The sequence below is a fragment of the Crocodylus siamensis genome, chromosome 3 (genome assembly GCF_052110815.1).
Source record: "Crocodylus siamensis isolate JL-2025a chromosome 3, ASM5211081v1, whole genome shotgun sequence".
In the NCBI taxonomy this organism is placed as follows: domain Eukaryota; kingdom Metazoa; phylum Chordata; order Crocodylia; family Crocodylidae; genus Crocodylus; species Crocodylus siamensis.
In genome coordinates, this window is record NC_143397.1 from 225325201 (window position 1) to 225338944 (window position 13744).

The 13744-nt window shown below is 46.2% G+C and overlaps 1 protein-coding gene across 3 annotated transcripts in view; it reads left to right on the forward strand.

The window, feature by feature from the left end:
- The window catches only part of RIMS2 (regulating synaptic membrane exocytosis 2), an 899878-nt gene that overhangs the window by 596563 nt on the left and 289571 nt on the right, over positions 1-13744 (forward strand). For 2 of the 3 annotated variants that reach the window (XM_090040478.1, XM_090040481.1), the window contains 2 exons: positions 5360-5516; positions 12565-12678. In XM_090040478.1, coding sequence (XP_089896604.1) covers positions 5360-5516; positions 12565-12678 — 271 coding nt within the window. Of the gene's footprint in view, positions 1-5359; positions 5517-12561; positions 12679-13744 lie in introns of all 3 variants that reach the window. The other variant, XM_090040479.1, reaches the window with a different exon arrangement.

Consider the following 13744-nt stretch of genomic DNA (forward strand, 5'->3'; position numbering starts at 1 on the left):
ACATGAGTCTGTACACAAGTGCCTGAAATGGAAGTCCTAAAACTGAAGCTTGGCAAAAACAGAGAAGATGAAGCTCTCCCGTAATTTATCCCAACATTTTGGTGACCAGAGCATTCACCCAGGAAACAGAAAACACAGGTTGTAGGGCCCCCACACCCAGAGGGCATTGGAACATTCCTGCCTCATATACTAACCACTAGTACATAGGTTAGACATTACCCAGTCTCTATTCCAGGCCTCTTCTTGAATCTGCCTTCCTCATTTTTCAACATCTAGTTCCTGTTAGTCATGATTTTTTTCCATATAGAGTGCTGGGATTTACACTCCCCAAGGTATGCAAATACAGAAATGTGTGCATGTCCAGTCAGAGTGCAGACTACTGTGTTTGCTGAATAGCCATGCAAACGTATGCAGCCACACTGTGCATGGTGTTGGACCACAAACTGTGTAAGTGTCAAAAATGCACTTTGGCTGCTGCCTAAGTGTCATTTGAATATGTAAAGTGAAATAAGAATCTGCTTTAGATGGGTTTATTATTGCTGTTAAATGGCAGTACCAATTAGACCACCCCCATGCTAATAAAGCCACTGGCAATGCCATGTGGATATGGCTGGATTGATTCTGGTTCAGAAGGCAGCATGGTGTGTTTGCAAGGACTGCCACTTGGCACAGTAAGTTTGCCAGGTAGATATAACGTGATGTAGCAGATGGTCACTGGTTTGCCATATGCCAACAGTTGCCCCATCCTTGTCATACAACTTTTCAGTCAGTAACATTTTTACCACAGTCATGTACATGGACTCCAACTTTGGAGCCACATGAGTGTTGTCCAGTCACACACCACTTGTATGTGGCTTAATCCATCAGCTGACTGACAATGCTGTAGGGCATGCCTTCCAGCTCCTTTGATTCCAGAGATCCTGAATAAAAATCTTGGGATCAGATCTTACTCCACCTTTTATCTATCTAAGTGTAATCTTATTCCGCTCTGCTCAAGTACCTGGAAAAAAATTGATACAAAGGATACATTTTCTCCCCCTCTGTATTTCTGTGACTAAGTCTTAAGGCTAAGACAACAGTGACAAATGTGGATGCATTTGTAGAGTTTTAGGGACTGAAGCAGGTGGAATAAAATTGTCATTTAGCACACAAATCCACTTACACATCTAATATATGGAATAGGACCCAGCCTTATATGTCTATTGGAAGATGGAATGCAAGGAAAAAGATGCCCTCTACAAATACCTTTCCTTCCCCTGCTGTCATTAGAAATTCCTAGTCTGTTAATGACAAATTAACCTCTGTTCATTATACCTTTGCGGGGAAAGCTTTATTTGTTTAGTAAATTGATATATATCTATGACTCTATATAAGTAATAAAGAATAATTTATTATGTATTAAAATATATTTTAAATAAAACTAATTTCATAATTATGTACTTATTACTAGGTACCATGCCCAGGCTGCCTGGTGCAGTGCAGGAGCCCCAGCCCAGGGCAGTGCGGGGGGTGGGTGCAGTTGTCATAGGCATCCCTTCCTGCTTCCTCCAGCCTGTGTGCTCTGCTGTTGCCCTCACAAGCTGCAGCTGGTACAGCTACTATACTCTGGCCCAGGTGGGATGGACCTTGTCCTCCTCCTGCTGCCCACAGCATGGCCTGAGGCAGAGCCACACTCTGTTTCATGCTGCTGTTGTGGGGCATGGTGCTGGCCCTCCCCACTGTGCCGCAGCCCCAGCCCCAGCCCCAACCACAGGTGGTGGTGTGGGGCAGTATGTGGTGCCCCAGCTGCTGCCTGTGCTTCAGCATGAGGTGTGCTGCATGCATCTCATGTTGGAGGCTGTCCCCACCATGTCCCCACAGACAACCATGCTGTGTGTCCGGGCAGGACAGGATCAGGCAGGGTGGACGGCACCTGGGGGCCCCCTCTGGGAAGTCTGATGGGGGGCAGGGGGCTGCAGGTCTGGAATGAGGGGCACCAGCAGGGGTGGGAGCATTGAGGGGTGTAGGTTGGGAGTGAGGGGCACTGGCAGGACCAGGGGCTGTGGGTTGGGAGTCAGGGACACTGTGAGGGATGGGGGACTGTAGGCTGAGAGTGAGGGGCATGGGCATGGTTGGAGAGAGTGGAGAATTGTGGTTTGGAGTGAGGGGCAGTAGTAGGGCTGCAGATCAGGAGTGAGAGATACCAGTGTAGACATGGGCCTGTGGGTTGGGAATGAGGAGCAATGGCATATCAGGGCTACTTAGTGCCACAAAGCAGCAGGGGGACAGCCGCAGCTGGATCTGCATCTTGGTAAGTGAAGGGGACACAGAGAGATCTGGTTTTCCAGGATAAAAAAAATGAAATTAAATGCCAAAATTTGCAGGTACAGTAAAAGCTCTGTTATCCGGCATCCCCCAGGAATGGGAGATGCCGGATAACAAAATATGCCGGTTAATTAAGCGGCCCGGGCCGCCGCTTCTCCTGCCACATCTGGAGTGTCTCACCACCCCTCCTGCAGCACTGCTGACACTCCTGCTGCATTGCCACCCCTCCCACACAAGGAGGCGGGCCCCACACAGCCTGTTATGCCCCTGGGCCATGGGGGCTCGGCAGTACAAGCTGCTTTGCCCCAATCCATGGGAACATGGAGAAACCGGAAGTGCCACAGTAGGCACTTCTGGTTTCACTTTATCTTACAAGCTGTCATGCTGGTTAATTGAGCATGCCGTGTTGTAAGATGACAGTTAACAGAACTTTTACTGTATTTACAATTTATTTTCTTATAATGATTGAAGGGCTGATAGGCTTCCAAATTGCTTTAAAACTGTAAATATATCAATAAAACATTGTGTTAACTGATACCTATATATATATAGTAACGTTTCATTTTGATCATGGAAAAACATTGATTTGGGTGGGGGGTTAATCAGAGAATTTGGAATTTTTAAACATAGAAAAGCAGGACCACTGCTTATAACTCTGCTAGTCATGTTATTGAGAGTACAAAGAGGCTATCGAGCAACCAGTACCAACATGTAATGTGATGGTTTATGTTAAGTACTAAAAAATTGCACCACTGATAGCTAACCACATCTTCGGATAAACTAAATATACCAGGTAAGACATAAATGTGGTGCTATAGTCTCATTACAATAGGAGCTTGGTTCTCCTAGCAGTCCCATATAGATGGAGATCTGTATGTTTCTCAGCACTGCTGCAGCTACCAGTGACCAGTCCCAGAGATAACTGGTCAGAATTAGATCGTTTTACTGTTTCTTATGCTACAAGCCCTGGTTTGGAAAAGGCTGGCTCTTGACAGATTAGTAGATTTCCATCATTCTGCTGTATTTCAAGCCCTCCTGGTATTTCAGAAGTATTTACCAGAAAGATTTATCATTTTATCTGGAAACAATTTACAGTGTAGTGAAGTCAGACACATCGCACTACCACAACTTTTCTTTTGAATGAAAAGTCAATTAAATTGATGTTTATTAGGCAAATATTAAGGTCTGTCATAAGCTGTTTGAAGAACAGTCTGCAGTATCTTGTCTTTGGCTACAATTTTGAAATTCCTCTCTCTCTTATAGTCCAAACCTCCATGTCAGCTGATATTAATGTAGTCCTGACAAACTTGATGAAAGCTTCTTCAGAGCCTTGTGCATTTTCATATTTCTTAAATAGAAGGCACTTAAATAGAAGCAACTTCAGTCTGAAGAACTAGCAAATTTAAACACAAGATGCTGCTATTTTTTGTCATCTTCCATTAAGTCTAAATTTGGGGACTTGCCAACTTTTTCTTTATAATTTCTGGTATAGAGCCATTCTGGTGAGATCCTCATTCATACATCTACCATTAAAGGGATTTCCTTTTTGTGCATAGAACAATCTTAGAAAATCTGTCTCTTTCATTCCTTTTCTCTCTCTTGATCATATGCAAAATCCCATGTAATTGCACTTTGTACTGTTACTTAGTAGGCCTTTAATTATGTCTTTTTGTTTAGCACACTGACCCTTGAGGCGGTTAGTTTCAGATATATATATATTAATCCATCAGCTGGATGGATTATGCATATGTCATCTGCATAGTCCTGCTTACATATATTTACAAAGTAGTCACTATCATTTAGATCAGTGTTTCTCAACCCACGGGTTGTGAGTGCGACCCAAAAGCGGGTCACAACAATATATGAAAGGGTCACAAACAAACTTAAAAAAAATGGATCAACAAACTTTAAAAATGGATTCTCCTTTAAAGGAGAAAAATGTGGGAAACTGTGGGTTTTCCCTTACAGACTGGTCGAGTGGCACTGGGGGAGCAGGTGGAGGGCAATCAGGCAGGGGATGCCACATGCATGCACAGGCAGGGGATGCACACATACACATAGCACACATGCACATAGCAGCCAGGCAGCATGGAGAGCAGCTCCTGCAGCTCCCTATAGGTAAATCTAGGCAGGGGGTGGGGCATAGACAATGGATCGGGGGTGGACACAGGCATTGTGTTAGGAGGGGGTCTGTGGGGCCATGTGCCCCCCCACATTTGTGCACCCACAGCAGGCAAAGGGTTGCAGCCTGGCCAGACTGGCATGGGTAGCCACCTCTGCAACCCAGTGGGCATGACCCAACACAGGAGGGCAGGGTGGGGCAGGGAGACTCGTTGCTGCCATTACTGGGACCCCTGCATCAGCTGTGCTGCCAGCAGCATGAGGAGTAACAGATGGGACTGGGGGCATGCTGTCCTCACCTCCTCCCACTGCCAGTCACTTGCATACTGGGCTGTGTCTCTACCCCGCCACCACGTCCCAGCCACTGCTGCCACTCCCCTCCGGCTGCAGCTTTACCACAGAGGGGAGATGGGGTGGCAGGCAGCATGCGTGGCCTGAGAGGAGGAGTAGTGGAGTAGTACCCTTTCTGCTGTATTGGGTCCCTACAATGTGTGCTTTTCTTTAGGATTACCAAATTTAAGGGCTTCAACTTAGCAAAATTCTTCCATGTGACCAGTTATTATATTATATTTTATAATCACTGCAACAGAGTTTGTGAGAAAACACAGTAACCCATTTTGCATTTATATTTGTTCTAACAAAAAATGATGTTTAAATGAATGTTTTCAATGCATCATACTCTTCACAGATAAATGGTAAATCACATGCCTATTTGGATACTTAAAATGGATTCTATAATACCTGTGGAAACTACCACGCATTTTTATCACCTCTTAAAACAGACATACCACAAATGGTTAAAACATCATTTGGGCTCTAGAATGTGCTTTTTATGGGCATCTTCTATATGTGCTACATGATTATTAAAATAGGAAATAAACAAAGGAGCTCATATGTCATTTCAGTTACATTGAACTTCTATATTTCCTTTTAGATTACCGACATAATGGGAGAGACCTTCAGAGTTCAACACTATCAGTGCCAGAACAAGTGATGTCATCCAATCATTGCTCTCGGTCAGGGTCCCCTCATCGTGGAGATAGTATAGGACGGACTAGGTCATGGTCTCCTAGTGTCCCTCCTCCACAAAGGTAAATCATTGCACAGGTTTGATGCCTACAAGGCATAAAATGAAGTGCTGTTGGAATCTGTGAAGATATCAGAGATAAAGGTGCACTGTACAAAGATAGTGAGTGGCAGATGCATTGGTTTGCTATTATGAACTAATACTATTTTATAAGTTATACTAATTTATAAGTCATATTTTCTTGTTATTGGTTTGATCAGAAGTACAATACAATACAATCTGAAATGAGTGGGGTTTTGGGGGGTTTCTAAAAGTTATTTTCTGCTTTGGAAAGGTATATAAGGTTGAATGTTTATGATTAATCGTTTTGTCCTTTAAATCAATTTGGTAATGGCTATTTTTTACTACTGTCTCTATGCATGAATAAGCTTAAATGGCTGGAGTAGAGAAAAAGTAACCTGAGGACTCTAGAGGACTCAAAATACTCTTAAAGAATAATCTGGTTCAGCACGGACAGACATTACCTTCATGAGAGTTTTTCTTTAGGAGACAGAAAATTGGATGTGTAAAATGGATTTTTTGTTGTTGTTACCAATATCTAGGACCAGTCTTCAGCTGGTGTGATTCAGCAGAGCTCTACTGAAGCTGGAGTTAGAGATAGATATATGTATGCTTTCTTCCTAGAGCCATGCAGTTTTTCTTCATTTTTATTTTCCATTTTATCCATTTTCATCATTTTAAACTAATTTTAACGTATTAATATCCTATTCCTTTATATAATGATTCACTTTTTTCCTCACTAACAATACAGACTACTTTCCTCCCAATTACTGATAGGCAGGTAACATCATATGAGTTGTTATACACTAGGGATGTGTGCAATTTCGGCAGCCATTTTGTTTCAGAGGTGTTTCAGCCTGAGGCACCTGAAACACCAATTCCGAAATGAAACAAAAGACTCTGAAACATCTCCAAAATGAAACAAAGCCATCCAAAACATTTCAGAGGTTTTGGATGTTTCAGAGCTGGGCTTGCAGGGAAATGGAAACTAAGAAGAGGGACAGAAGGACTGCTCTGATACTGACATTTGTAGCTGGCCAGTGTCTGCAACCTGTTCCTGAGGTCCCTTCCAGTCCCAGTGCTCTGGGGTTGAGACAGCAGCTTGCTGTCATCCTGCTTGCAGAGCCAGGGGCCAACACCCATGGGGAAGAGTCTGGCACAACCCTGCAGTCCTGCTGGGGGGCATGGGACACTGGATCTGTGCACTGGATGACAGCATGCTGCCAGTGCACCCAAGTCTGCTCAATGCAGCCTGCCCTGAGCACAGCTGGGGGAGCCACAGGAGAAGCCCCCATGGCTGCCCTGACTAGCCCCATCACCCTCCTGGCACTTAAAAAAAAAAAAAGCCCCACACTCACTGGATGTAGGAGGGACTGTAGGAGCTCTGGGGCCACATGGCAGAGCACCTCTGTACAGCCTCCATTCCCTGATCTCCCCCCTACCCAGTCCTGCCACTGATGGGCCCCCCACACCTGGCCCCAGCATCTCAGAACTTAAAAAAAAAGCCCCACACTCACCAGCTCCCAGATAGTGCACAGTGCCCTGCTGAGCTGTACTGCACCCACACCATGGGGCAGGTGGGGGAGAGATCCCCGCTGCCCCCTACTGCCCTGTACTGCACAGAGGGACTTGACTATGAGCCCTCAAAGGCCCCAGTCACCACTGCCAGGGCTGGTGACTGTAGGGCTTTTTATTTTTTAATTGCCGGAACAAGGCCGGGGCTGGGCGGGGGATGGGGCCAGGCAAGGCAGCCATGGGGGCTTCTACCACAGCTCTCCCCCACTCTCTGGGAAGAGGCAGCCACAGCTGGAGGAGCTGCAGGAGAACCTTCAGCAGCCCAGCTGTGCCTGCCTTTCCCTGGATGATCCAAATCTCTGAAACAGTGTCAAAATTCTGGAACAGATTCAGGCGAATTGAAACAGAGCAGTGATCCAAAACACTGAAACGAATCATTGTCCTCCAAAATGGCCAAATCCAAAATTGAAATGAGACATAGCCATTTTGCACAGCCCTATTATACACCATCACACAAAAGTAACTGATTTTAGGTTTGCACATAAAGATCCAATAAAAGAGATATGACAGTAGTATAAATAAAACCTTACTTAGTAAGTCTTTAAATACATGCAGACAGGGGCTTAATTTTCTTTTAGTTATGCCATATTAAACTAGTATCATTCTGTTAACTTTAGTGAGGTTACTTCTGATTTACAGAGGCATAAATGTAATCAGAACCAGGCTCTGCATGTTTGTATATTCATTAGCCAGAGCTGTAGGGTAGATCTGTAGTTAAGGCTGCTTGAAACTTTTCATTATAAGATCTTCTTTTCAGTTGCTAATAGCTTTGCCCAAGATTAACTTCTTAATCTGAACTATTTTCATGATTGCTGTCTTTCAGGTTGTCTTTTTTAACACTTTCAGCAAAAATGGTTCAGCCATTTCTTAGATTGAGTTTAGAATAAAATATGTAGTTTTACACATTATTTTCCCTATTTTTTTTTAAATATTTAAATGCCTAGGGGATTTGGAATTGGAACTCAAAACTTGGTAGAGGCACAGTCCTGGTGTGGAAGAGATGTCTTTTGATGGCCTAATGGGAGTCTAATTTGTCCAAATAATTAGCCTCTGATTATCACCATGTGCATATGATAACTACAAGTTTAGTTTTGGTGTTAAGATCATTCTGTCTCCATTGATCATCGTATAGACTTGAATAACTCCTTATATGACATTTGTAATGAGTTGCCTACATCGTAGACTAGAGGTCTGGCACAAGATTCAGAGGCAGAAGTTACTAATACCCAAGAGTTATAGTTTCAGTTCCTCCACTGGCTCACTTTAATAACTATGTATACTTTGCCATGCTTATAACTGAACAATGTTTCATGCTAACAGACAAAAAATATCCCCCTGAAGTCCTATTTAAGTAGCATAGGAACATAGTTTCATAGTTTCAGGGTCGGAAGGGACCTGAGCAGATCATCTAGTCCGACCCCCTGCCATGGCAGGAAAGAATACTGGGGTCAAACAGCCCCGGCAAGGTGTACATCTAGCCTCCTCTTAAAGACCCCCAGGGTAGGAGCCAGCACCACTTCTCTTGGAAGCTGGTTCCAGATCTTAGCCGCTCTGACTGTGAAGTAGCACCTCCTGGTGTCTAGCGTAAATCTACCCTCTGCCAACTTGTGACCGTTATTCCTGGTCACTCCTGGTGGTGCTCGGGGGAATAGTGACTCCCCCAATGCCCGCTGACCCCCCCTGACTAGTTTATAACAGGCCACAAGATCCTCCCTCAGCCTTCTCTTGTGGAGGCTGAACAGGTTCAGGTCCTGTAGCTTCATAGTTTCATAGTTTCATAGTAGCTAGAGTCGGAAGGGACCTAGGTAGATCATCTAGTCCGACCCCCTGCCTTAGCAGGAAAGAGCACCGGGGTCAGATGACCCCGGCAAGGTGCTCATCTAACTTCCTTTTAAAAATCCCCAGGCTAGGAGCCTGCACCACTTCCCCTGGAAGCTGGTTCCAGGCCCTAGCCACCCTGACTGTGAAGTAGCGCCTCCTAATATCTATTCTAAACTTACCCTCCACCAGTTTGTGACCGTTATTCCTGGTCACTCCTGGCAGCGCACGGGGGAACAGGGACTCCCCCAATACCTGCTGATCCCCCCTGACCAGTTTGTAGCAGGCCACAAGGTCCCCCCTTAGCCTTCTCTTGTGGAGGCTAAACAGGTTCAGGTCCCGTAGCCTCTCCTCATAAGGCCTGCCCTGCTGACCCCTGATCATACGAGTGGCCCTCCTCTGAACTCTTTCCATATTGTCCACGTCCCTCTTGAAGTGTGGCGCCCAGAACTGGACGCAGTACTCCAGCTGCGGCCTGACCAGTGCCGCATAGAGGGGGAGGATCACCTCCCTGGACCTGCTCGAGATGCATCTGTGGATGCATGACAGGGTACGATTGGCCTTCTTGACTGCCTCCCCACACTGCCGGCCCATGTTCATCGTGGAGTCAATGACGACTCCAAGATCCTTTTCCGTCTCCGTGCTGGCAAGAGGAGAGTTCCCCAACCTGTAAGTGTGGTGCCGGTTCTTCCTCCCCATGTGCAACACCTTGCACTTATCAGTGTTAAACCCCATCTTATTCTCATCCGCCCACCGTTGCAACCTGTCAAGGTCAGCTTGTAGCCTATTGCACCCTTCTAGTGCACCCACATCCCCCCACATCTTAGTGTCATCAGCAAACTTGAACAGGGTGCTTTCTACCCCCTCATCCAAGTCACTGATGAAGATGTTGAACAGTGCAGGCCCGAGGACCGAGCCGAGCTTCTCCTCATAGGGCCTGCCCTGCTGTCCCCTGATCATACGAGTGGCCCTCCTCTGGACCCTCTCCATGCTGTCGACATCCCTCTTGAAGTGTGGCGCCCAAACTGGATGCAGTACTCCAGCTGCGGCCTGACCAGTGCCGCATAGAGGGGGAGGATCACCTCTTTGGACCTGCTCGAGATGCATCTGTGGATGCATGACAGGGTGTGTTTGACCTTCCTAACTGCCTGCCCACACTGCCGGCCCGTGTTCATCTTGGAGTCAAGGATGACCCCAAGATCCTTTTCCGCCTCCGTGCTGACAAGAGGGGGGTTCCCTAACCTGTAGGTATGGTGCTGGTTGTTCATCCCAAGGTGCATCACCTTGCACTTGTCTGTGTTGAAACCCATCCTATTCTCGTCCGCCCACCCTTATAACCTGTCTAGGTCTGATTGTAGCCTGTTGCATCCTTCCAGTGTGCCCACGTCCCCCCACATCTTAGTGTCATCAGCAAATTTGAACAGGGTGCTTTTTACCCCCTCGTCCAAATCACTGATGAAGATGATGAACAGTGCGGGCCCAAGGACAGAGCCCTGTGGAACCCCACTGCCCACGTCCTTCCAGGTTGAGAAGGACCCATCCATTACCACCCTCTGGGCAGTTGGCTACCCATTTGACTGCGTGGGTGTCTATACCACAGCCCCCCAGTTTCTTAATGAGAACGGGGTGAGAGACAGTGTCAAAAGCCTTCCGGAAGTCCAGGAAGACTATATCCACTGCTACCCCTGCATCTAATGATCTGGTGATCTGATCGTAAAAGGCCACCAGGTTGGTCTGACAGGACCTGCCACTGATGAACCCGTGTTGGTTGCCCCTAAGCATGCAGTCCCCTGCTGGCCCCTCCTGGATGTGTGCCAGCATAATTTTCTCAAACAGCTTGCCTAGGATCAAGGTAAGACTAACTAGCCTGTAGTTTCCCGGGTCCTCCTTCCTGCCTTTTTTGAAGATGGGAACCACGTTGGCCCTCTTCCAGTCCTCCGGTACCTCACCAGAGCACCATGAGTGCCCGTAAAGCCGTGCCAGGGGACTTGCAATGACCTTGGCCAGTTCCTTTAGAACTCTAGGGTGGAGATCATCCGGACTGGCTGACTTGAATACGTCCAACACCTCCAGAAGCTCCCTAACTAAATCTTTGCTAACCCATGGTTCAGGTGTGCCTCCCCCGGAGCCCGAGGGGGGCCCAGCAGGGAGGTGGCTGTTCTGGTCCCTACTTAGGAAGACAGAGGTAAAGAATTCGTTAAACATGTTAGCTTTATCGTCTGGTGTGATGACCAAATTTCCCAACGTGTCCTGCAAGGGCCCCACATTACCCGGGACCTTCTTTTTACCCCCTATGTATTTAAAAAAGGACTTCTTATTGTCCTTAATCTGGGAAGCTAGTCCCAGTTCCATCTCTGCCTTGGCCTTCCTAACTACCCCCCTACATCCCCAAGCAACTACAGAATAGTCCTCCCTGGTGATGAACCCTTCTTTCCATTGGGTGTAAGCCTCCTTTTTAGCAAGGAGCCATTCCCGGATGCTTTTGGTGAGCCACGGAGGCTTGTGTGCTCTCCTACTCCCTTTGATCCTCATTGGGATTACCTTCCTTTGGGCTTGGAGGATCGTCTCCTTAAGGAGCGACAACTCTCCTTGGACACCTGGCTCCCCTCCCTTCCAGGACCTCAGCGCTTCTCCAACTATCCTCCTTAGCTCGTTGAAGTTTGCCCTCCTAAAATCTAGGGCCGCTGCCTTACTGCATGCCTTTGCCACCTTGCACTGGATGGTGAATTCCAGCAGGCGATGATCACTGTCGCCCAGGTGGTCGAGCACCCACAGCCCCCTCACCAGGTCATCACCCATGGCCAGCACTAGGTCCAACAAGGAGTCTCCCCTGGTGGGACTGTGCACCTCCTGGGTTAGATGGAGGTCCTGCACTCTGTCCAAAAACCTACGTGAGCATTCAGACCTGGCTGACTGCTCTTCCCAAGAGATGTTTGGGAAGTTCAGGTCCCCCATGACTACCACATCCTTAGCCTTCACTACTTCTGTGAGCTGACCCAAGAATTCCTGATCAAGCTCTTCTCCCTGAGAAAGTGTGTATGGTTATTTCTGGTAGAAGGGGGTTTAGAACAAAAATCTATAATGTAGTAGACTAAAGTCTGTTCTGCCATATTTATACCATAGGCTGTGCTATAAAAAGGTCAAGAATAGAGCTTTGTATTCTGCCTTCTAACATTTCTATGAGATACCTTCAATGTCTGTGAGGGATATGGTAAAGTATGTTGTTGTCTAATTGCGTTTTCATATACGGGATAAGAGTCTGTTATGGTTCCAGTTATTCCTTTAGCTTAAAGTACAAGAAATCTTATTACTCTTAAGAATTCATACTGTGAATACTACAACTTGGTTGAGTCCCGTTGTGCTAGGTACAAGCCTGTACCACTCTGTCAGCAAAGGTCATCTTGACAAATATAATGGATCAAATCACTTTGTCCACTAAAATTACAATATTTCTGGTGCAATAGTGATGTATTTTTTCTCTGAAATAGTGAAAGCCATTATGCCAGAAATTCACTGTGAGGCTTAAAATTGTGTGGCAATACAAGACAGTTACGTTAATGCATGTTATGGCTGACATTTCATTAACAACTAATTTTATAAGTCAGTAAAAAGGACATGGTTCACTACCCTCCATTTGATGTCGCTTGTTTCCTCAGTAGGAATGTGGAACAGGGAACTCGAGGGACACGATCTACTCCTGCACATTACAATACCATGAACCGAATGGATAGACATCGTGGATTAGATGACCACTACTCCCCAGACAGAGAGAGGTAAATATAGTGCAGGAATTAGAAATAAGTTTATATGATAGTCATAAAAAATAAAATATTTCAATGCATTATAATATTCCTAAAATTAAGTACACTAAAGTAAATAATACAAATACCCTGCTTTGGTTTGGTATGATATAAATGTATCAAAAAATCAGTGTACACATGACTTTCAGAACTGTCATGTTATTTTTCTTCTGAGGAGGAGAAAATGCAGCTCTAAGAAAATTCTATTAGGCAAAAAGATTCACTGCATTTTGGCCGTGTGTAGACGAAACAAGGTACATATGTGCACAAGACTTTAAAGTGGGCTAAATTCTTTTGCACCACTTTAAAGGTGTTGGTGTTTGTACACCTCGGTGGTGCATTGTGCATTAGGTGGCGTAATGCACCTTAAATAACTTGGGGCACAGCCTTTAAGGAGTTTTAGTTTGCTGCCCTACCTACCATCTGCAAAGCAAAACACCAGGCTCTCTGCAGCTCAGGGGCTCTGCAGGAAACTCGTGCAGGCAGCCTGACAGCAGCCCAGGAAGGCAGGTTCTGCCCAAGAGAGGGGAAAAAAAGGTGGCAAGCCTGATCTCTCTTTTTCCCCCCCTGGAGCCTGCCTGCCTGAGCTGCATGGGGTCCAGTGCATCCATCCATGGCTGCAGTGCCCCTTGGGACTGCCTGAGCTGGGTGCCTTTGGATGGGTGCCACCTGGATGGGTGTGTGGGGGGTGCAGCTGCTGGGAAGGGAAGCACTAGCCCCCCTCGCCACAGCCCAGGGACCTCTCTGCCTGCCAGCAGCTCGCTCTCCCCTCCCCACCACCGGAGAGGCAGGTAAGTTGGGTGTATCCATGATGCGGGTGTTTAATTGGTCCTAAATTGAAGTGATGTTTTTAAAAACCCACCACTTCAATTTAGGGTCCCCGTTTTGTCTACATACGCCCATAGTCATTTTAACTATTTTATTTTTTAACAACAGTGTTTACTGTATTTTTAAGGACTCTAAACTGATGGCTCTTTTGAAAAATATGTTTCACTAGTCTTAGTTGATGATCTATATAAAGAACATAAAAAGGACATAC